Source organism: Geotrypetes seraphini, chromosome 14, assembly GCF_902459505.1.
Source record: "Geotrypetes seraphini chromosome 14, aGeoSer1.1, whole genome shotgun sequence".
Classification (NCBI taxonomy): Eukaryota; Metazoa; Chordata; class Amphibia; order Gymnophiona; family Dermophiidae; genus Geotrypetes; species Geotrypetes seraphini.
In genome coordinates, this window is record NC_047097.1 from 741,834 (window position 1) to 766,168 (window position 24,335).

The window sequence follows — 24,335 nt, forward strand, 5'->3', positions numbered from 1 at the left end:
GAGGAGGCGAATCTTAAGATATCAGGCTGTGAGGTTGATGTTTGGTTTTGTTTCTTGCAGGTTTATGGCACACTCTACCACATTAACCGTGGAAATCCCTTCAATCTAGAAGTGGTGGTGGATTCCTGGCCACAGTTCCACACCGTAATCACCAGGCCTCACGAAAGTGTAATCATCTTTGCACTGTTTTTCATGATGCATGCAGATTGTTTCTCCTCGCTTCACTTGCTCTTTCCTAGTACAGCCAGAGTTGTGGGGGTACATAAGATATAGGAGCCAAATTCTGAAAATGTTTGGGGTGCTGAACTCATTACAAATTTCCCCTCACCCAGTTAAAAAAAAAAAAAGAGAGGAAAAACAAAATACATCCGATAGTAAATGACCAGCCTGTATCTAAATGTGAAAAACAAGGCAGGCAATGTGGACAAAGTGAATGCTAGGGTTCTGTCACTCTCTCCTCCCCCTGGCAGCTTGTCAACTTCATTCTCTCTCTTTTTCTCTTCCCCCATTCAGGCCATCCATAGCACTTTTCTCCAACCAGTCTCCCTTTTCCCTCGGCCCATCTACACCAGTCTTTTCCCCCAATTTCTTCTTCATTGCTTCTCCTTCTCCTCTTTCCCCCCTCCCTACTCCCTTTGCACTTTTTAATTTTTTTCCCCCTGATCTACTCTTTAAATCTCTTAAGCCTGTTCTGCTACTCATTTCCTCTTGACTCAGCTTTCTATGTCCCTACACTCCCCAGCAAGCTCCAATACACTTTCCCTAGCCAGGTGCTATTCAGTGTAGGTTTTTCTCATCCATCCCTTTACTGTTTCCCACTTCTCACTCTCCTCTACAGGTGAGAATTCCATATTGGTAGGTTTAACTCATCTTCAGTTTGTGACTCCATATTAATCACAGGTTTGGATCATTATCTTGCTCTACTCTCCCTGCCTCCAGGCACCTTCCTGTTTTCTGGGACTGCTTCCGCATCTCCTTTTGCACTGCAGTCAAGGTTGGGAGCAGATGAGATAGGGAGGATGAGTGTTATCTACAGGGAAAACACGCTCCAGGGATTCAAGACAAGGTTGGACAAGTTCCTGCTGAACCAGAACGAACGCAGGTAGGGCTGGTCTCGGTTAGGGCACAGGTCTCCGACCTGGGGGCCGCCGCGTGAGCGGACTGCTGGGCGCGATGGACCACTGGTCTGACCCAGCAGCGGCAATTCTTATGTTCTTAAATAGGGAATGGGAAAAATGAAAGATAGGTTTAGGAGGAAAGATACAGTAAGAAGCACAGTCTTGGCCATGTTCAGTTGTAAATGGTGGAGAGACATTCAGGCAGCAATGTTGGACAGGCAAGATGAGACTTGGGCCTGGATTCCTGTTGAAATTTCTGATGTAGAGAGATAGATCTGGGAGTCGTCAGCACAGAGGTGATACTGAAAACCATGGGAAAAGAGCAGAGCACCAACATAACATAACTTTATTCTTCTATACTACCAATAATCAACGACTTCGAGGCGGTTTACACACAAGAGAAACTGGACAATCAGCGAAGTACAAAGTATTGAGAATAAAAGTACATGTTATCTAAAATATCGACAGTATAAAATTATTGTTAAAAATAAATGGGAATAGGGAATAGATGGAAAAAAGAAGAGGTTCCAAAACAGAACCTTGATGTACATTGGGACAGCAGTGGAGGAGGATCTATCACTTTATACTAAAAGTGAGATGAGAGAGATAAGAAAAGCAGGAACAGGTCATTGAAAGTCAAAATGGAGGTGAACAGCACGATCAAGTAGCTTGGATAAGAAAGGGAGGAAGGAGATGGGGCGATAGTTGGAAGAACAGGAAGATTCCAGTGAGAGTTTTTGATTCAAGGAAGCAATAAATAATGGGTTTTCTTTGGAGCCCATAAAATATAAGTAGTGGGGAGTATGTTGGGTAAACTTTTTAGCTGAACATTGACTTCCATGTAGTAGCTCGTTTCAGAATATGTGTACTTGCAGTAGAGGGGAAAAGGAGCATGGCATGAGAAAGCAGTAAGCAGAAAGGTGTGCTCAGATTCCTTCCCACTGGTTGGACCCTCTTGGTTTCTTCTTTCTAAGGTTTCCCTCTCATGAAAGCAGTGAGCAAGATCAGTGCACTGGTATTGAAGATCTAATGAGTAAGAAATAGGGCTCTGTGAGAGTGAGAAAGCACCCAGTAAGTGTGACTTGACATCTCTGATATGCATTGTGGGTATCCTGAAAACCAGAATGGCTAGTGTGTCCTGAGGACTGGATTGAACACCACTATTCTAAAGAAATCAGCTGAGGAAAAAGAAGATTCCTTGCATTAATGATTGCCACATACTCATCTTCAATTCTTTAGTTTAGTCACTAGAGAGCAGCAAAGCAGCTTAAACACATCGGGGCCGAGATTCAAAATAATTTAACCATCCTGAAACTGCTCCTGGCCAGTTAAATTGCCCCCTCAGGGCTAACAGCTAATTTTCAGCAGTACTTAACTGGCTACCACTCAACTGAAAACACACTATTCGGGGGTCATTTTGGGGATGGAATCAGTGACGTTGTGAGGGAAGCAGTCACCTGGGCGGAGGCACCCTCCTCCCCGTTGTGTGTGCATGTCTTCCCTTCTCCCGTATCTCGTTAACTCTTTGACAGAGCAAGCAGTATCTCCAACCTGCTACCCGTGCCAGTCTTGGCTCTCCTTCTGATGTCACTTCTTGGTCCTGCTACCCAGAAGTAACTTCAGAGGTTGGAGATGCAGCTCTCACTGGCCTCTGCTCCCTTCTGACGTCACTTCTTGATCAAGGGACCAAGTCGTGATGTCAGAAGGGAGACAAGGTCGGAGCGAGCAGCACGTTGGCAAATATTTCAAGAGGTACGCAGGGGGGTGGGGACAGGTGCTCAAGGTGCAGGGGACGCTCAAGTGATGGGGAAGAGCAGGGGGGTCAAGGTGCAGTGATGCCAGGAACCACCATCCCAGATGCCAACCTCCCTAGCCATGACACTGGCAGTAGATATTCAGTCAGAAGTGATGAGTAATTTTTTTTGCTACCACCAGTGTTATTTCCAGATATTTAATGCTGGGCCATGACCAGGCACAAGTATTGAATATGCAGGTTTATGAAGCCGACATAGGACTGACTTTTATGTGGTCTTAAACGTAAGTGGTTAAGTGCTAAAGCACAGTTACTTACCGTAACAGGTGTTATCCAGGGACAGCAGGCAGATATTCTTAACACATGGGTGACGTCACCGACGGAGCCCTCGGTACGGACCTTTTTAACTAGAAGTTTCTAGTTGGCCGCACCGCGCGTGCGCGAGTGCCTTCCCGCCCGACGGAGGAGTGCGTGGTCCCCAGTTAGTATAAGCCAGCTAAGAAGCCAACCCGGGGAGGTGGGTGGGACGTAAGAATATCTGCCTGCTGTCCCTGGATAACACCTGTTACGGTAAGTAACTGTGCTTTATCCCAGGACAAGCAGGCAGCATATTCTTAACACATGGGTGACCTCCAAGCTAACAAAGAGGGAGGTGGGATGGTTGGCCATTAGGAAAATAAATTCTGTAACACAGCTTGGCCGAAGAGCCCATCCCGTCTGGAGAACGCATCCAGACAGTAGTGAGTAGTGAACGTGTGAACTGAGGACCAAGTGGCCGCCTTGCAGATTTCCTCGATGGGCGTGGAACGGAGGAAAGCAACAGAAGCAGCCATAGCTCGGACTCTGTGGGCCGTGACAGTTCCTTCCAGTGAGAGACCGGCCCGAGCATAACAGAAGGCAATACAGGCAGCAAGCCAATTTGAAAGGGTCCGTTTGGAGACAGGACGACCCAAACGGTTGGGATCGAAAGATACAAAGAGCTGAGGAGATGATCGGTGAGCTCTGGTACGGTCAAGATAGTAAGCAAGGGCACGCTTACAATCCAGTGTGTGCAACGCCTGTTCCCCAGGATGCGAGTGAGGCTTAGGGAAAAAGACGGGAAGCACAATGGACTGGTTAAGGTGAAAAGCAGAGACCACCTTGGGAAGGAATTTAGGGTGGGTACGCAGAACAACCTTGTCATGGTGAAAAACCGTGAAAGGTGGGTCGGCAACCAGTGCATGCAGTTCGCTAACCCTCCTGGCAGAGGTGATGGCAATTAGGAAAAGCACTTTCCAGGTAAGAAGTCTGAGCGAAGTTGTGGCAAGAGGCTCAAACGGAGGTTTCATGAGTGCTGAGAGGACCACATTCAGGTCCCAGACGACAGGAGGAGGCTTGAGAGGCGGCTTGATGTTGAAGAGCCCTCTCATAAATCTGGAAACCAGAGGATGAGCCGTGAGGGGTTTTCCGAGAATAGGCTCATGAAACGCAGTGATGGCACTGAGGTGGACTCTGATTGAGGTGGTTTTGAGGCCAGCATTGGACAGTGAGAGCAAATATTCCAAGACAGTTTCCACCGCTAAGGAGGTAGGTTCCTGATGATGCCGGAGACACCACGAGGAGAATCTGGTCCACTTCTGATGGTAACATTGGAGAGTGGCCGGTTTCCTGGATGCGTCCAAAATGAGGCGGACCGGGTGAGATAGATTCTCCGGAGAGGTCAGCCCGAGAGAAACCAAGCTGTCAGGTGGAGGGAAGACAGATTGGGATGCAGTAGAGACTGATGCTGCTGTGTAAGCAGAGTAGGAAACACAGGAAGAGGAATGGGCTCCCTGGAGCTGAGTTGAAGCAGGAGGGAGAACCAGTGCTGACGAGGCCACCGAGGGGCGATGAGAATCATGGTGGCGTTGTCCTTGCGGAGTTTGGACAAGGTCCGCAACATCAGAGGAAGTGGAGGGAAGGCATAGAGGAACCGATCCCTCCAGTCGAGCAGGAATGCATCCGGAGCCAGACGGTGAGGAGAGAAGAGTCTGGAACAGAATTGGGGCAGCTGATGGTTGTGAGGAGCTGCAAAGAGGTCCACCTGCGGAGTGCCCCATCGAGCAAAGATGGAGAGCAGAGTCGGAGGGTCCAACGTCCACTCGTGAGGTTGAAGGATGCGGCTGAGATTGTCGGCCAGAGAGTTCTGTTCGCCCTGGATATAGACCGCCCTGAGAAAGAGATTGCGGTCCGTGGCCCAGGTCCAGATGCGCAGAGCCTCCAAACAAAGGGGGCGAGATCCGGTGCCGCCTTGCTTGTTTATGTAGTACATGGCGACTTGATTGTCTGTGCACAGGAGGAGGACCTGAGGGCAGAGAAGATGTTGGAAAGCCTTGAGGGCGTAGAACATGGCTCTGAGTTCCAGGAAGTTTATGTGATGACGACGCTCCTGTGGGGTCCAAAGTCCCTGGGTGCGTAGATCCCCTAGGTGAGCTCCCCATGCGTAGGGGGACGCATCGGTGGTGATGATCATAGAGTGGGGGGGCAGATGAAAAAGAAGACCCCTGGAAAGATTTGAGGAGTTCAACCACCATTGGAGAGATTGCTGAAGAGATGATGTCACAGAGATGGGATGAGAAAGAAGATCTGTAGTCTGTGACCATTGGTTGGCGAGAGTCCACTGAGGTGTACGAAGGTGGAGGCGTGCCAGGGGAAGGACATGCACTGTCGAGGCCATGTGACCCAGGAGGACCATCATCTGTCGAGCAGGAATGGAGGGATGCCTGAGTACCTGACGGCAGAGGTGGAGCAGGGTCTGCTGACGATCGGAGGGGAGAAAGGCCCTCATCAGCGTGGTGTCCAGAACTGCTCCAATGAATTGAAGTCGCTGGGTGGGAAGCAGATGCGACTTGGGGTAGTTGATCTCGAACCCCAGGAGGTGGAGGAGAGAGATGGTGTGATGAGTAGCTTGTAGCACGAGTTGAGATGAGGGTGCTTTCACCAACCAATCGTCCAAGTAGGGGAACACCTGGAGGTTGTGAGACCTGAGGAAGGCCGCCACCACTATCAGGCATTTGGTGAAGACTCTGGGGGAGGAAGCGAGGCCAAACGGTAGCACTTTGTACTGATAGTGGTGGTGTAGCACCTGGAACCGCAGGTAGCGGCGAGAGTTCTGATGGATGGAGAGTGTAGGCCTCTTTGAGGTCCAGGGAACATAGCCAGTCGTGTTGAGAAAGTAGAGGGTAAAGTGTGGTAAGGGAGAGCATTCTGAACTTTTCCTTGACCAGACACTTGTTGAGGTCCCTGAGATCGAGAATGGGACGGAGGTCTCCCGTCTTTTTGGGTACTAGGAAGTAGCGGGAGTAGAATCCCTGACCCCTTTGATCTGGAGGTACTTCTTCGATGGCATTGAGAAGGAGGAGGGATTGAACCTCCCTCAGGAGGAGGGGGGTTTGAGATGAGTGGGAAGCAGACTCTACGGGAAGGTTGTCCGGTGGAAGAGTCTGAAAGTTGAGAGAGTAGCCGTGGCGGATGATGTTGAGGACCCACTGGTCCGACGTGATGACTTCCCAACGGCTTGAGAAAATGGTGAGACGACCCCCGATAGGCTGTGGAAGAGGCAGCGAGGGTGGATGACTGGCTATGCCCTGGAGAGAAGAGTCAAAAGGGCTGAGATTGTTTAGCAGGCTGAGAAGGCTTGGAGGGTTGAGTGGCCTGAGACCGAGCCTGGGCATGGTGCTGCTGTTGACGAGGTCGCCGAGATTGTTGGGGAGGCGGATTGAGTGGCCTGGCTGAGAACCTCCGCTGGTAAGATGATTGAGGACGATAGGGTCGAGCAGGCGGAGCCTTCTTTTTCGGCTTGATCAGGGTGTCCCACCTGGTCTCGTGGGCCGAGAGTTTCTGGGTGGTGGAATCCAGGGACTCTCCAAAGAGTTCATCCCCGAGACAGGGGGCGTTGGCCAAACGATCCTGGTGGTTAATGTCCAGGTCGGAGACTCTGAGCCAGGCTAAGCGACGCATGGCTACGGCCATGGCAGAGGCCCGAGAGGTGAGCTCAAAGGAGTCGTATATTGAGCGGCCCATATATTTTCGCATCTGGAGAAGACCAGAGATGTGTTGTTGGAATAGCGGGACCTTGCGCTCAGGAAGGTACTTCTGGAGGGCAGACAGTTGTTGGACCAAATGTTTCAGATAGAAAGAAAAATGGAAGGAATAGTTGTTTGCCCTGTTGGCAAGCATGGCATTCTGGTAAAGCCTCTTGCCAAACTTGTCCATAGTCTTACCTTCTCTGCCAGGAGGGGTAGAGGCATAGACACTGGAGCCCTGAGTCTTTTTTAAGGTGGATTCCACCAGAAGGGACTCATGGGGCAATTGAGATTTGTCGAATCCAGGAATGGGAATGACACGGTAAAGGTTGTCCAGTTTACGGGGGGCTCCCGGTACCGTGAGGGGATTTTCCAAGTTTTTGTAGAACGTTTCCCGTAGGATGTCATGCACGGGAAGCTTGAGGAACTCCTTAGGAGGTTGCTCAAAGTCTAAAGCCTCTAGAAAGGCTTGAGACTTTTTTGAGTCAGATTCCAGAGGAAGGGACAGGGCAGCAGACATTTCTCTCAGAAATTTAGAAAATGAGGACTGCTCTGGTTTAGAGGTGGCATCGGGTGCCGATGGTTCCTCATCAGATGAGGAGGGATCCTCCTCGGTACCGAGAGGAGTTTCCTCCCATAAGTCAGGGTCCCTGACTTCTGGTGCATGTCGAGACACCGGGGTGGAGGGCGCGGTATGGCGAGTTTTGGACAAAGACTTTCCAGAGCGCACCGAAACGGTACCAGGGGAGGACGACCGGCGTCTATCTCGGTCCCGAGAAGAATGCCGTACCGCCTGGTGCCGAGGGGGATCCAATGTGGTCTGAGAATGAACCACCGGATCGCCCTGAAGTTGTTGGGCCGAAAGGATCGGCATGGATGTGTTCACCGGTACCGAAGGGGTGGACACCGGGGGCTCGGTGCGGGGCTCGGGCCGGTCTGGTACCGGAAGGAGCGGTGCCAGGATAGTGGGCAACAGTTGTTCAAGTTGTTTCTTCAACTGTTCTTGGAGTTGAGCCTTTAAGATGGCCGAGATACGGTCATCTAGGGGTGGCATCGGAACCGCTTTCTTTTTCTTCGGTTCCTTAGATGCCGCTCCACGCCCCGGCGATGAGGAGGCCGATGACGAGGCACTCACCGAGATCGGGGCGGAGCGTTTGCGGGACCGGTGCGATGCCGGTAGGGACGGTGTCGCCACCGTAGCTGGAGGGCGCTCGAGGGAAGAGGAAGGCTTCTTAGCCGGCTTACCTGGCGCCAGCGACGCCGATGCGGGGTCGGTCGGTGTCGAGGTCGACGGTGCCGATTTTTGAGGTACCGCCGTGGAAGGTGAGGAGTCCATCGCCGACTCGGTGCCGAAGAGAAGAGTTTGTTGAATTCTTCGGTTTTTAAGAGTTCTCTTTTGAAGAGTGGCACAGCGGGTGCAGGAGTCCGCCCGATGCTCCGGACCCAGACACTGCAAGCACCAATTGTGTGGGTCAGTTATGGAGATCGGGCGTGCACACCGCTGGCACTTCTTAAAACCGACCTGCGGGGGCATGAAGGGGAAGATAGCCTCCGCAAAATCGAAGCCCGAGGCCTGTATACTGGCAACAGGCCCCGCCGGGGCAAAAACGAAAGAAAAAAGGGAAAAAGCAAAGTTTTTTGTTTTTTTTTTTTGCAAATCAAAGAAAAAATAAACCCGAAGGTAAAGAAGGAAAAAATAAGGAAAAAAGCGCGAGCGGGAAGGCAAAAAAGTGGTTTCAACGGCCGTTGAAAAAACACACGCGTCTTCTTCGCTCCGCGGAAACGAAGAAACTGGGGACCACGCACTCCTCCGTCGGGCGGGAAGGCACTCGCGCACGCGCGGTGCGGCCAACTAGAAACTTCTAGTTAAAAAGGTCCGTACCGAGGGCTCCGTCGGTGACGTCACCCATGTGTTAAGAATATGCTGCCTGCTTGTCCTGGGATAAATATTGGCACTTAACCACATACTGTAAGTGCTGACTCCTATCCTGGACTGTCCACAACAGTCGGCTTTGAGTTTAGTGGTCTGTGATGGTGTTCACCAGCAACTACAGCTTGAATGCTGCTGAATAAATGCACAAACTATTTAACCATCTAGGACACAGTTCTTCAACCGCTGGTCCGCGGACCGGTACCGCGCAGGACCGGCAAGATCAGCATCGGAAGCGTGCGCTGGGCCGGAGAGATCTTGGGGAGCCTCCGACAGTGGCTTTCTCCCCTCTCTGCAGCTCTCCTTTACTTCCCAGCACAGCGATTCACGAAGGCAGCCTCGGGGCTTTTGCTGAGTCGCGGCTGCCTCTGATGATGCAACTTCCTCTTTCCTCAGAGGCGGCGCGACCCAACAAAGGACCCGAGGCTGCCTTCATGAATCGCTGCGCTGGGAAGTAAGAAGAGCTGCTGGGAGGGGAGAAAACCACTATCAGTCTGGGAAGCTGTTACTGGAAAGGGAGAAGGAGAGATGCTTCTGGGAGGGGAGGAGGGAAAGGAATCTGGGAAGCTGCTGGGCCAGGAAAAAAAAGGGACAGCTGCTACTGGAGAGGGAGAAAAAGGAGAGATGCTTCTGGGAGGGGAGGAGGGAAAAGAATCTGGGAAGCTGCTGGGCAAGATAAAAAAAGGGACAGCTGCTACTGGAGAGGGAGAAGAAGAAGGAGAGATGCTTCTGGGAGGGGAGGAGGGAAAGGAATCTGGGAAGCTGCTGGGCAAGGAAAAAAGGGACAGCTGCTACTGGAGAGGGAGAAGGAGAAGGAGAGATGCTTCTGGGAGGGGAGGAGGGAAAGGAATCTGGGAAGCTGCTGGGCTAGGAAAAAAAGGGACAGCTGCTACTGGAGAGGGAGAAGGAGACGGAGAGATGCTTCTGGGAGGGGAGGAGGGAAAGGAATCTGGGAAGCTGCTGGGCAAGATAAAAAAGGGACAGCTGCTACTGTACAGGGAGAAGAAGAAGGAGAGATGCTTCTGGGAGGGGAGGAGGGAAAGGAATCTGGGAAGCTGCTGGGCAAGGAAAAAAAAGGGACAGCTGCTACTGGATAGGGAGAAGGAGAGATGCTTCTGGGAGGGGAGGAGGGAAAGGAATCTGGGAAGCTGCTGGGCTAGGAAAAAAGGGACAGCTGCTACTGGAGAGGGAGAAGGAGATGGAGAGATGCTTCTGGGAGGGGAGGAGGGAAAGGAATCTGGGAAGCTGCTGGGCAAGATAAAAAAGGGACAGCTGCTACTGTACAGGGAGAAGAAGAAGGAGAGATGCTTCTGGGAGGGGAGGAGGGAAAGGAATCTGGGAAGCTGCTGGGCAAGGAAAAAAAGGGACAGCTGCTACTGGAGAGGGAGAAGGGAAAGGAATCTGGGAAGCTGCTGGGCAAGGAAAAAAAAGGGACAGCTGCTATTGGAGAGGGAGACGGAGAGATGCTGCTGGGCGGGGAGGAAGGGAAGAGAGTTACTGCTGGACAGGAGGAGGAGGGAAGGGAGAATGAAAAAAGGAAGGAAACAGCTGGCAGAGAGATTAGAGGAGGGGAAGGGGAGACACAGGCATGAGAAAGTAGAGAGATTGATGATAGGAAGGGGTCAGCAGAAAAATAAGCAGAGGGACAACGATGATAGATCTGGTGTAGGAGAGATAAAAATGAAGAGAGCAGTGAAGCTGGAATGAATCATGTAAATAGGAGAGAGGGGCACAAGCTGGATGGAAAGGGGAGAGGGACATAGAAAGAAGACAGATACCATATGGAAGGGGGAGAGGACAGACAGTGGATGGAAGGGGCAGATGCTGGATTGAAGAGACAGAGAGGGCATACGCTGGAAGGAAGAGAGTGAAAAAAAGATTGAAAGCAGAAACCAGAAACGACAAAAGGTAGAAAAAAATAATTTTATTTCTATTTTGTGATTAGAATATATCAGATTTGAAATATATATCCTGCTAGAGCTGGTGTTAGACATAACTGGGGACTGCAAAACCCAGGCAGTGCTTCTTTAGCTTTCAGCTGGCTTAGGGCGCTCTCTGACCAGGGGGCAGTTGCCCTAGTTGCACTCCCCTAAAACTATTCCTGTCATGTGTTACTTCAGTATTTTGTTAGCATGATATTTCTGTGTAGCATTCTGTAATAATTTGGCTTGTTCAGTTTTCTTGATAGTAGAGGGGATATATGTGAAGGGGAGGGGAGACAGGGGTTTTGTTGATCCTTGCTCTGAATTATTTGTATTTATAAAATGACAATTCTACAGAATATTGTTTCTTTTTATACTTTAATAAAATACATTCAATATAAAATCATAACTGAGGCTTGTGTGGATGGGATCAGATGATTTGTGGGGACCGAGCTCACGGAGATGGGGCGGAAACGGGATTTTTAAATTTTAGTCCTAGTAGTTTGCCGGTCCACAAAATAATTCTTTTTTTTCTGCCGGTCCACGGGTGTAAAAAGGTTGAAGAACACTGATCTAGGAGGTACTTCTGGCTTGTTAAATAACTTTTGAATATCAGCCCCTTTGCCTTTTATAAGATGCTCCCACCTACGCATTTTCAATAATAAAAGTAGAAATCTGTGAAAAGTAAAGAAGGGACAAAGCACATGTAAATCTCTGTTGCTTCTATTACAACCTTTACCTCAGGAAATGAAAGATGACCTGGATAATTACACAAATAGTTACTTCCTGTTCACCAAAGAACCAGAAAATCTGCGAGAAATGCTGGCAAACACAGATGCCATTAACTGGAAGCAAGTCCTGCAGATACAAGGTGAGGAAGGAACATCTGTAACCACTGTCTGTTTCTATAGAGGCAAGACGTGAGATGGAGAAGGCAACGAGTTAAGGGATCCCTGTTTCTGTACAGATACTGGGTGTGAGGAGAGGGAGAGAAGTGGGATCTGTGCTTACTTGATATCTCTGTGATCTAAGACATCAACACGGTTTTAAGCATCTCAAATTTCATTTAAAAATGACAAAAGATGGTTGGTGGTATATAAAACCTTTTAACTAAATAAATGGATAGTACTGGGGAGCAGAGCTGAAAGTGAGTCAAAATGTCATGGGTCAACAATATTGGATGTAAATTTATCTGTAACAGTTTGAAATTTTAATATAACGCTGAAAATAATGGTTTTTTTTCTTCCAATTTCATTGTACTGAAATGTAATAAAACAAAACAGCTGCAGAAAATATATAGGCCTACTTGCTTATCTCTAGGATGATGGACTCATCAATTATGTTTAATTCTACGTTTATATGTTATGACATGCATGTGACTGTCGTAATGTCACATTGTTATAGGTATTCTAACATTAGCTGTGTAAGAATAATGGAATATCAATCAAGATGTCTAAAAACAACTGTAGACTTATCAACTGAAACTGCGTCTGAAGCTGGGAGAAAGCACTGCAGGTCTTGGGTCAAAGGCATGATGGGTCACAAAAGATGATCCACTGTCATCTCTGCTGGGGAGAGTTGCCAGGAGGGGAGGAATTAAGGGAGGGAGTGCGCCCAGGAAGAAATCTGACTATAGAATATATTTATGAGAAGAGAGAGGAGCCACAACAGAATATAAACCATAGATACCGAGCTAACATCTGGGAAGGAAAGATTGTGTTTTAGAAGATCCCCAACTTCACCAGATCCTAAAAAACCCACAAACTTAACATTGTGCCTAATATCTAGGATTGTCCCTGCCCTGTCCATTCTCCCATGGCCATATACCCTCCTGAGTTACATGCTATAAAATGTAGGTGCACGTTTTATAGAATAGGGTGCAGGGCAGATCTGTGCACAAATCCCGATGACTGCCAATTCATACCAATTATTCATTATTAATCTGGGATCCACATCCAACTTTGTTCAAACTATGAAGAATCCGGAGGTAACTGGGCAATTCCATAACCTAGATACCTACATCTGCATGCATGCTAGACACATAAATGTTTAGCATACTGGCATTTAGAAATATAGAAAAATGAAGGTAGATAAAGATCATATAGCCCATCTAGTCTGCCTAGCCATGCCTCTCCTTTAGAGATCCAGCTTTCTTGAATTCTGCTGCATGACTCATCTTCTACCAACCTCGTTGCTCTTATATCACTTCTCTGGCTCCTTATCTACCATCGCATACAGTCTGTTTAGATTGTAAGCTCTTTCAAGCAGGGACTGTTTTCTTATTATTTATGACTCTGTGCAGTGCTGCAGAAGTAATTTTTCTTCTCTACTGGTAAAGCATACCACAAATTCACCACTACTACTATTTATTATTTCTATACATAGCACTGTACATTAACATACAAGAGACAGTCCTGCTTAAGAGAGCTTACAATCTAATTATGACAGACAAACAGGCCAAAAAGGGTGAATCTATACATATTGCTCAGGTAGGGAATTACAAAGGTAGATAGGATAGGGGACTAAAGAGAGAATGACAAACAAATACGGGTACTTTACAAGTGAGTTGGTCCTCTGATAATACTTGGCCTGGGAGGTTTCCTTTGCGTTGGGATCAATATTTGTAGGAGGTTTGTAGGTGGAGTTGGCACGCATGTGATTAAGTGACAATATTCAGCACTTAACTGCCTAAGTTTAGCAGTTAAATTGGACCATATAAAACTCAGCCCTATATCTAAGGGATAGCTGATCCAAAAATCTGAATATTCAGTGCTGGTGCCCTGACGTGGTCTGGCATTGAATATCCTGGAATAACGCTTGAGGTGGCTAAAAGACTGCTCACTGCTGCCAGGTTTTGAGTCTGATTTCAAGAAAATGTGTGACAGGCATGTGGAGATGGTAGCTGGTAAAGGTAGGTAGACTGAATGGCTATTTGGCCTTTATATGCCATCATGTTGGTCTGGGAGGGCAGTTGGGAAGAGAAAAGGAAGCTGTGTATACTATGAGGTTGGAATATCAGGGTCTAGTTTGCAATTCACATAATTTCATTTATGATATTATAAAAGCTTAAAATGACCTGAGAAGATTGAACAGCTTGGCTTTCTCGTGTATATTAAGACTTTTTTATTTTTATTAAGACTTTTTTTTTTTTATTAAGACTTTTTTTCTTAGATATTATACCTTATAAATTTAGGTATTATTTCCTAACTAGTCAGATATTTTTTAAGGGTTCAAGAAATCTGTGTTTATCAGTGTTTTTACTATTGCTGGGTAACTTTACAATTAGAATCAAATATGTGCTTTAGTGTCATTAAGGAGGGAATTTATCAAAGGGTGTCACCATATCAGTACATGCTAAATGCTAAAGATGCCCTATTCCTATTCCCCTCTAAATAGCAATTCTACAAGAGAGCATCTATGTTTATGTGGTTAAATGGAAGGAGACAGAGGGTAGTAGTAGATCAGTGGTCTCAAACTCACAGCCAAATACTATTTTGAGGCCCTCGGTATGTTTATCATAATCACAAAAGTAAAATAAAACAGTTTCTTGATCATGTGTCTCTTTAGCTATAAATTACAATACAGTGAAACCTTGGTTTGCGAGCATAATTCGTTCCAGAAGCATACTTGTAATCCAAAGCACTCGTATATCAAAGCGAATTTCCCCATAAGAAATAATGGAAACTCAGACGATTTTTTCCAAAACCCAAAACTTTAATACAAAATACTATACGTATTTGTTTTGCAACACCTTAATCATTTAGAACAGTCACCACACTCCTGCAGCGTCAGAGAGAGAAGAACCATCGGCTCAGTTGTGATGTGTGTATACTGTATGTACTCGTATTGCAAGACATTGCTTGTATATCAAGTTAAAATTTAATAAAATGTTTTGCTTGTCTTGCAAAGCAAGTTACTTGCAATCCAAGGTTTTACTGTATTATTAAAACTTAGCCAAAAGGAAAGATTTATAAACTATAAAGGAGTTTTACCTCATGTAAAATAGTCATTTCTTTAATAAGACATTAACTATTCTTTCTGAGGCCCTCCAAGAACCTACAAATCCAAAATGTGGCCCTGCGAAGGCTTTGAGTTTAAGACCACTGTTGTCGATGGAGTTCAATCCAAGGAAAAGGATGTTATTAGAGGGATTGGTCCTTGGGCTGGCACTTTTTAAGATTTGCCTCATTTTGCACACTACCATAAGAACATACCGTGTCAGACCAATGGTCCATCGAGCCCAGTATCCTGTCCTCATGGTTATAAGTACTTAGCAAATTCTAATAGTCCAGATAGCAGAGGGTATGGCTGGCATGAAGAGGGATCTAACAAAGCTTGAAGAATGGTGCAGAAATTGACAACTAAGATTCAGTGCCAAAAAAATGCAGGGTTATGTACTTTATTTATTTTATTTGGTTAGTTTTACTCCCCAACGAGCCTAGAAAAGGTATCAAGGTTGATAAACATAAAGCATAGCCACCAAATTATGAATTTACATTTGTACAGTAATGTTAGATATACAGAGTCAAATTTATCATACAATTTGGTCTTTAAGTTAACATGCAGTTATTTCCATCTTCAGTTAACAACCAGAGTGGATCTAGTTGAAAGATTCCATGGGAGAAGTACAGTATATGCGGTAGGACTTGGGGATGATCATATCTGACAAACTTAAGGTAGTCAAACAGGTAGAAAAGGCAGCGGCCAAAGCCAGAAGGATGCTCGGAGGAACAGTCAGCAGAAAAAAAAAAGAGGTGAAAGCACCCTTGTCTCTGGTAAGGCCTCATTTGGAATACTGTGTGCAATTCTGGAGACCACAGCTTGAAAAAGATATAAATAAGTATATAGGGACTTATAGACATCAATATTTATATATATCCCATCATTTAAGTTTATTACTTGATTTATTGTTTTATCTCCCCCTTCAGAGTTGTTTTCAGCTTTGGATCCTGACAGTATGGTGCTGCCCATCCTAAAGTATAAGATTATGCTGACATCTAGAGGCTGAGAGAGGAAAGCACTGAATGAAAACGTTCTGAGAAGAGGTAGAAAAAGCACAGAGGTTCCTCGGTTGAGGGGAGTAAGAGATATTGTGGCCCCTGAGACAGGCCTTGTGATGAAACACGGATCCTGTGTTGGGTCCTATTATCTTATCTCATTGGTCTTTAGTGGACAATACGTCTTCAAATAAAAACTTATTAGATCCTTGAGTTACCTCTTTATTACATGGAAGGCCCTGGTTCATATGTACTCTGATGTCTACTCAGGAAGAGAGACAGGAGAGAGGGAATATGATAGAGACATTTAAGTATATCTATGGTATTAAAATACAAGAGGTGAGCCTATTGTAAATGAAGGAAAACAATGGAAGGAGAGGGTATAGGATCAATTAAAAGATTATAGGCTCAGGAGTAAACTAGAAACATGATGGCAGATAGAAGCCAAATGGCCCATCCAGTCTGCCCATCCGCAGTAACCATTATCTCTTACTCTCTCTAAGAGATCCCATGTTACTATCCCAGGCTTTCTTGAAATCAGACACAGTCTGTCGCCACCACCTCTACCAGGAGACTGTTCCACGCATCTACCACCCTTTCTGTAAAAACATATTTCCTTAGATTACTCCCAAGCCAATCACCTCTTAACTTCATCCTATGCCCTCTCATTCCACAGCTTCCTTTCAAATGAAAGAGACTTGACTCATGTGCATTTACATTATGTTGTTATTTAAACGTCTCTATCATATCTCCCCTCTCCCGCCTTTCCTCCAAAGTGTAAAGATTGAGATCTTTAAGTCTGTCCCCATACGCCTTATTACAAAGACCACATTTTAGTAGCCTTCCTCTGGACTGACTCCATCCTTTTTATATCTTTTGGAAGGTGCGGCCTCCAGAATTGTATACAATATTCCAAATGAGGTATCACCAGTCTTATACAGAGGCATTAATACCTTCTTTTTCCTACTAGCTACTTCTTTAAGCTATCCATATTGTATGGGCTCTTGTGTAATTAATAATTGCCTTGAACCTTTTTAGGCATAAAGCAATCCACAAATCTCAGATTAGATTAGATATCAAGTAGGAAAATTCTATTACCTATGAACCAGAAACCATTTGTAAAACGTTTTATCTACATAGTTAATTTGCTTTTATTTTTTTTCCTTTTATGAGTCATTCACGAATACCATCTTAGCAGTTTACAAAAAGCACAGATACTTACCGTAACAGTTGTTATCCAGGGACAGCAGGTACCTATTCTCACATATGGGTGACGTCATCCATGGATGTGGACAGCCTCGCAAGCAGACTTACTTGTAGAAACTCAGAAGTTTCAAGTCAGCCGCACCGCGCATGCGTGAGTGCCTGTGTCTTCCCGTCCAGCGCTGGGTGAGTTTCCTCAGTTCAGATAGCTAGCAGAGAAGCCAACCAGGGGAGGTGGGTGGGTTATGAGAATACTTGCCTGCTGTTCCCGGATAACAACTGTTACGGTAAGTAACTGTGCTTTATCCCAGGACAAGCAGGCAGCCTATTCTCACATATGGGTGACTTCCAAGCTAACCAGAATGGGATGGTGGGAGTGTTGGCAATTTAGGAGAATAAATTTTGTAATACTGTTTGGCCAAACTGCCCATCCCGTCTGGAGAAAGTATCCAGACAATAGTGAGAAGTGAAGGTATGAACCAAAGACCAAGTAGCAGCCTTGCAAATTTCCTCAATAGGTGTGGATCTGAGGAAAGCCACTGAAGCTGACATTGCTCTGACTTTGTGGGCTGTGACTCAACTCTGTAGTTGTAATCCAGCCTGGGCATAGCAGAAAGAGATACAAGCAGCCATCCAGTTGGATATGGTACGCTTAGAGATTGGATGTCCCAACTTGTTAGGATTGAAGGAGACAAACAATTGAGGAGCAGTTCTGTGTGGTTTGGTGCGTTCCAAGTAGAAGACCAAAGCATGCTTTCAGTCCAGAGTATGAAGAGCTGATTCTCCAGGATGAGAATGAGGCTTTGGAAAGAACAATGGATTGGTTGAGATGAAATTCTGAAACCACTTTAGGTAAGAATTTAGGATGAGTACGGAGGACCACCTTGTCATGATGTAAAACTGTGAAAGGTGGATCAGCAACTAATGCTTGCAGCTCACTGACTCTTCGAGCAGATGTGAAGCATAGAAATATAGAGTATGACGGCAGAAACAGGCCGACGGCCCATCAAGTCTGCCCACTCAAGAACCCTCCCTCCTCAAAAAAACCATCTTTTAAGCATTCCTCTGGAGCGATCCCACCTGACGGTCCCATCGTCCCTTGAAGTCGAGCGTTGTACTGGCCTCAACTATCTGGCGTGGAAGACCATTCCATTTATCAATTACCCTTTTGGTGAAGAAGTATTTCCTGGTGTCCCCATTAAATCTTCCCCCCCCCCCCCTGAGTTTTAACGGGTGCCCTCTTGTCGTGTGGGACCCGTAAGATAAAAGATTTCTTCTTCCACTTCAATGCGGCCCATGATGTATTTCTATCATGTCTCCCCTTTCTCTGCGCTCTTTGAGAGAATATAAGCGTAGCCTGTTCAGACGTTCTTCGTATGGGAGATTTTTGAGTCCCGAGACCATCCTAGTGGCCATTCACTGAATCGACCCATTCTCTTCACATCCTTTTGACAATGTGGCCTCCAAAACTGAACACAGTACTCCAGGTGAGGTCTCACCATGGATCTGTATAATGGTAGTATAACTTCAGGCTTTCGGCTGATAAAGCTTCTTCTAATGCATCCCAGCATTTGTTTAGCCTTTGCTGAAGCTTTCTCCACCCGATTGGCAACTTTCATATCTTCCCGGATGATTACTCCTAAGTCCCGTTCTGCTGCAATTCTTGTTAGGTTTTCACCATTCAGGGTGTACGTTCTGCATTTCCGCTACCAAGGTGCATTACCTTACATTTCTTGGCATTAAAATTAAGCTGCTAAATACTGGACCACTGTTCTAGTAAAAGCAGGTCCTGTTCCATCGTGTCGGGCATGGTGGCGCCGTCAGGTTCTGCTGCGCCGCCCACAACGCTGCATAGTTTAGCGTCATCAGCGAATAATGTAATTTTGCCTCGAGGCAGATCCCTTACAAAGATATTGAATAATATCGGGCCCAAGACCGAGCCCTGCGGTACACCACTGGTCACTTCCGCCGTTTTTGAGGAAGTACCGTTTACCATCACCCTTTGAAGTCTGCCGCTAAGCCAGTCTTCTACCCATGTCGTTAGTATTTCTCCAAGGCCCATCGTATTTATCTTGTTCAATAACCTCCGGTCTGTGACACTATCAAAAGCCTTACTGAAGTCCAAATGCACGATGTCCGGGGACTCTCCCTTATCCAGTTTTTTTGTTACCCAATCAAAGAAATTTATCAGATTGGATTGACAAGACTTTCCCTTTGTAAAGCCATGCTGTTGGGGTTCCCTTAGTCTTTCGTCATCCAGAAACGTGTTCAGTCTGTTTTTGATCAACGTTTGGCAGTTTTCCAGTCCAAGGCAATGAGAAAACCTACTTTCCAAGTGAGATACTTAAGATTAGCCTGAGACATTGGTTCAAATGGAGGCTTCATCAATTGAGCAAGAACAACATTGAGATCCCAAACCACTGGAGGCGGTTTGAGAGGAGGTTTGACATTGAAAAATCCTTTCATGAATCTGGAAACCACCGGATGAGCAGAGAGGGGTTTCCGTTCAATAGGCTGATGAAAAGCAGCAATTGCATTGAGATGGACTTGGATCGATGTAAACTTGAAACCAGAGGTGGATAAGTGCAAAAGGTAATCTAAAACAGAAGATAAGGAGGAATCTTGAGGCTCCTTATCGTGAGAGATGCATCATGTAGCAAATCTAGTCCATTTTTGGTGGTAGCATTGTCTAGTGGCAGGCTTTCTAGAAGCCTCTAAAATGTCTCTTACAGGTTGAGAAAACTGAAGAGGAGTTATGTTGAGAGGTACCAAACTGTCAGGTGTAGAGACTGCAGGTTGGGATGAAGTAGAGATCCTTAACTCTGTGTAAGCAAAGACAGAAAAACTGGTAGAAGGTATGGTTCCCTGCTGCTGAGTTGAAGTAGAAGGGAGTACCAAGGTTGTCTCAGCCACCGAGGAGCTGTCAGAATCATGGTGGCATGATCGTTCTTCAACTTGACAAGAGTCTTGAGAATGAGAGGGAACGGAGGGAATGCATATAGAAAAAGGTTCGTCCATTCCAGTAGGAAAGCATCTGCCTTGAGGTGATGAGGAGAATATATCCTGGAGCAGAACTGAGGCAGTTTGTGGTTGTGGGGAGATCAGACTCCCTGCGCTGAGGATTGAAGGCAGTGAGCCCCCCATCCCAACAGACTGGCATCTGTGGTAACTATAATCCATTCCAGAGTCGCTAGGGCATGCCTTTGAACAGATTGAGATCGCTGAGCCACCAATTCATGCTGAGCAATGCTTGAGGAGTCCATTGTAGACGAGTGTAATCCTGAGATACTTGGGACCACCGGGAGAGAAATGATTGCTGCGGTGGTCTCATGTGAAAGCGCGCCCAAGGCACCACTTCCAGCGTTGCCACCATTGATCCTAGAACTTGTACTCGGTCTGGGCGACTGTAGAAGTAGGCGAATTTGAGACTGTAACTTCTCTCCCCAGTCTTTGAGTAGAAACATGTTTCCCACCTTTGTGTCGAACAGCACCCTCAGATGGCATGGCTCGAAACTGATAGTGCTAGCAAAGGATGGCAAAGCGAAGATACCTCTGATGCGGTAGCCATATGGGAATGTGTAGGTAAACTTTCTTGAGGTCGAGTGCCGTAAGGAATTCCCCTGGTTGAACAGCCGCTATAACCATCTGGAAATGCCTGACCTGTAGAAATTGATTGACCCTTTTGAGATCCAAAACTGGTCTGATCGAACCCCCCTTTTTTGGCACTACGAAGTAAATGGAATATTTTCCTTGTCCCCTTTCTTCCTGAGAAACTGGAATTACGGCCTCAATCTCCAAAAGAACTTGAAGGGTGGACTGTACTGATGCTCTCTTGGCTGCCCCTGTACAAGGGGATACCAAGAAAGAATCTGTGATGGGAGAGGAAAATTCTAATTTGTAACCTTCTCAAATAATGTCCAATGCCCACTCCGCCAGAAATGAAGACAGCTGACCCCCTATGGTCACGACGGAGGGAGCCGACATCCCATCAGTGGGAATTAGGTAAAGCTGGGGTTTGGGATGGTTGAGCAGTTTGGGGTTTTGTAGGATGAAAGGGATTCTTCTGAGGAAACCTAGGCCTAGAATTATAGGAAGAACTGTAAGATGACGTAAAGGACAACTTTCCAAGCCTATATCTCTTAACATCCCTGAAGCGATTTCTGGCAGACAAAGCCTTCAAAGGCGCTTTAGGTTTATCTTCCGGTAACCTCAGTGTTTTGGTATCACCAAAATCTTTTACCAATTTTTCTAAATCGTCTCCAAACGACCTATAAAAGGAAGCCACACAAGTCTAAGTTTGGAAGCAGCATCTGCCGCCCAGTGATGTAGCCACAATGATCTTCGAGAGACAACAGAAAGAGACATTTTTTTGTGGAAAGAAGAAAAATAGAGGACCAGGAATAAACCTTAATCCACTGGGGAGAAGGGTGGAGTAGGGACCTGGGGGGGGGGGCCAGGTGTAACTCCCAAAGTTGGCACCGCTCAGCCAAACACCCCTATCTACCTGAAAAGAAAATTCTCAACAGAAGAAATAATATTCCAGCCAGAATTCAGGAGCTAGTTGAAAAATGACCATCACCTGCTGGGAGATAGAGAATACTGAAGATACAGGGAGCGTGCCAACCAATAGGAACACCTGTTAATCAGTTCTCTATCTCCACCTGCTGGTAGATGTGTGCTATTCCATTAGTCTCTGGATTCATCTTCTGCTGTTGCTGAGGAAATAGCTATTGTACTGTAGGACAGAAGAGGTAGAATTGATCTTAAGCAGAATGAAAACATTATTTAGTGGCGAATTCAATCTAGGAAAGTATATCTTAAGGATCTCATGTTATAATGCTATCTTCTGATTAGTGAGGTAACTCTATAAATCTCATTATTTTATATATTTATCCAAATAATTTACTAGACCACTTTCAGGGCACAGAAACAAGCAGAGCAGTTTGCGATATAGATACTGTTGTCTAACTGCAATGTCTAGGATGCCCAATAGATACTGTAACCACTGGGTTCTCACAGAACGGCAAGCAGCACCCCAAGTGGCCACAGGCAAAACTACTGGTCTAGGCACGCTACTCAAAATGGGGTTAGCCCTGCAGGGTCAAAAAAAGATTTAAACAAAATAAAGAGTGCAAAACACCAAGTTCTGTTGTAAGGAAAGTTTCCAACACATGCTTTTTTTGTCAAGATGTGCCAAATCCCTCCAGTTAACTTCTAAAGAGGTTTTTTTTTTAAATTCTCAAAGTTCTTTCCACTAGCCTGCCTAATGCAGGTTCCAGATAAGTTCAACTTCCCAAAGTCATGACAGTCAAAACATTTAAGCATTCATTAAAAACAAAACAAAACACAGAAGCTTCTAGCTACTAACAAGCAGGGCTGGGGCTGGGGTTCTTGTCACAAGTTTGCCTTTCAAAAGCTTCTCAAAATGCTTTCAAAATTCCCACCCAAGATAGTGGCAAACCTCTCCCTACTATAGTGGCAAAGATTAGCTTCCTACTAGCTAAGCCAAGAAGAAAACATAGAAACATAGAAAGATGACGGCAGATAAGGGCTACAGCCCATCAAATCTGCCCACACTATTGACCCTCCCTTTTAAGTCTAATGACCCCTTAAGTATAATTGTAATTATACTGCCACTCTACTGACCCGTTCTTTCAAGTCTATACCCTAGTGACCCTATCCCTTGGCATGACCCTCGTAGGGATCCCACATAGGTATCCCATCTATTCTTGAAGTCTGGGATGCTGCGTGCCTCAATCACCTGCACTGGAAGCTTGTTCCAATGCTCAATCACTCTCTCCGTGAATAAGTACTTCCTGGCGTCTCCACGAAACTTCCCTCCCCTGAGTTTGAGCGGATGACCTCTTGTGGTCAAGGGTCCCTTCAGAAGAAAGATATCATCTTCCACCTCGACCCGTCCCGTGATGTACTTAAATGTCTCAATCATGTCTCCCCTCTCCCTACGCTCTTCGAGAGTGTAGAGCTGCAATTTGCCAGCTAGTGCCCAACCTCCACAAAGAGTCCAAAAACAAACAGCTGGAGTTTTTAAACACAGAGTACTTAACTTGAATACCAAAACAGTACAGTTTAGTCAGTAAGTGAGCAGATAAAATATCACCACAAAAAAAACAGCAAATGCAGCAAAACACAGTCATTTCAAAAACAATGTCCCAAACTCAGCACTGCATTCAATAGTGCTTGGCAGCTAGACTCAAGTGCATTAACTCGGGTTCCTGGAACAGCTCTCCTGGAATCAACTCCTCCTACAACTCCATTGGTTCCTCCTGGGTTAGTGCTGCAAATTCTGTAGAGGAACCAGCTTCCTCAAGTTCAAGTTTCAAGTTTATTAGGATTTTATATTTCCATAGGGTCTAACGTATTGCCCTGACGAGCTGGGAAACTGTTCCTTGGTGAGAGGCTTGTTCCTCCTCCCTATCCTCTCCAACAGCCTAGTCAAATCTGTAAGCTTTTCGTGAGCAGAGTTATGCCCTAACCTGCCTGAGCTTGCACTAGCTTGAGGCTCTCTTGGGCTTCCCCGGTGGCTGTTAGGGAATCAGCATGGCTTCCTATAAACAAGACCAGATTTAAAACCTATGTTTCTATGTGTGTTTAAAGGAGTGCAGTGACTGGGGAAGGTTTCCATATCCTCCCATTCTGGGTCTGACCCATCTTCAGGCTCAAGCTGTTCTATCTGGAACTGTGGTTTAGCCTGAGAGGACCGCTTTCTGGGTTTACTTCCAACTTTCCTATACAATTTCACCGGGCCTATGGCAGTCACAATACCAAATTCTCTTTCCTCACCATGTATGTCCTTGATAACCTCTTGTTTATAATCAGTATTTGCTGTGTCTTTCTAGGATTCCAATCAAGTGTGGATAAAGTGCTGAAGGAGATCTCTACATACAAGATGGTCAAGATAAATACAGCTAAAAATATTCTGCTTCTCAAAGAAAAGACTATAGACCCACTAGAAACAGCGAAAGAACACACTGCCCCTCATCTACATGGGAAGTATGTGATTTTAACATCGGTAGTGCTATTTTGCAATAGGTAGATGCTGAAGATCTGAGACAATACCTGCAATAATTATATTACATAAATGTAATATTAAATATCCCCCACCCTCCATTCCTTCCCCGCCTTCCCTGCCATGCGCATGCCCTTTCTCTTCTCCCATAGCCTCTTTAACTTTCCTGGCACAAGCATCATCACCAACTTGCTACCCATATCGCCTCTCTCTCTGACATCACTTCCTAGGTGCGGGACCCAGAAGTGATGTCAGAGGGAGAGTCAACGCTGGGACGAGAAAGAAAATAAAAAAGAATGCCACCCCTTGCCTGATATTCAGCTTTTGAGCTGTTCTAAATTC

The 24,335-nt window shown here is 46.0% G+C and overlaps 2 protein-coding genes across 2 annotated transcripts in view; one reads left to right on the forward strand and one right to left on the reverse strand.

Moving 5' to 3' along the window:
* The window catches only part of ALDOB (aldolase, fructose-bisphosphate B), a 269,623-nt gene that overhangs the window by 168,032 nt on the left and 77,256 nt on the right, over positions 1–24,335 (reverse strand). The window lies entirely within an intron of this gene.
* Positions 1–24,335, forward strand: part of LOC117348576 (glycine N-phenylacetyltransferase-like) — a 34,446-nt gene that overhangs the window by 8,821 nt on the left and 1,290 nt on the right. The window contains exons 3-5 of the mRNA XM_033920853.1: positions 61–168; positions 11,511–11,637; positions 23,824–23,977. Of these exons, the coding sequence (XP_033776744.1) occupies positions 61–168; positions 11,511–11,637; positions 23,824–23,977 (389 nt within the window). The remainder of the gene's footprint in view (positions 1–60; positions 169–11,510; positions 11,638–23,823; positions 23,978–24,335) is intronic.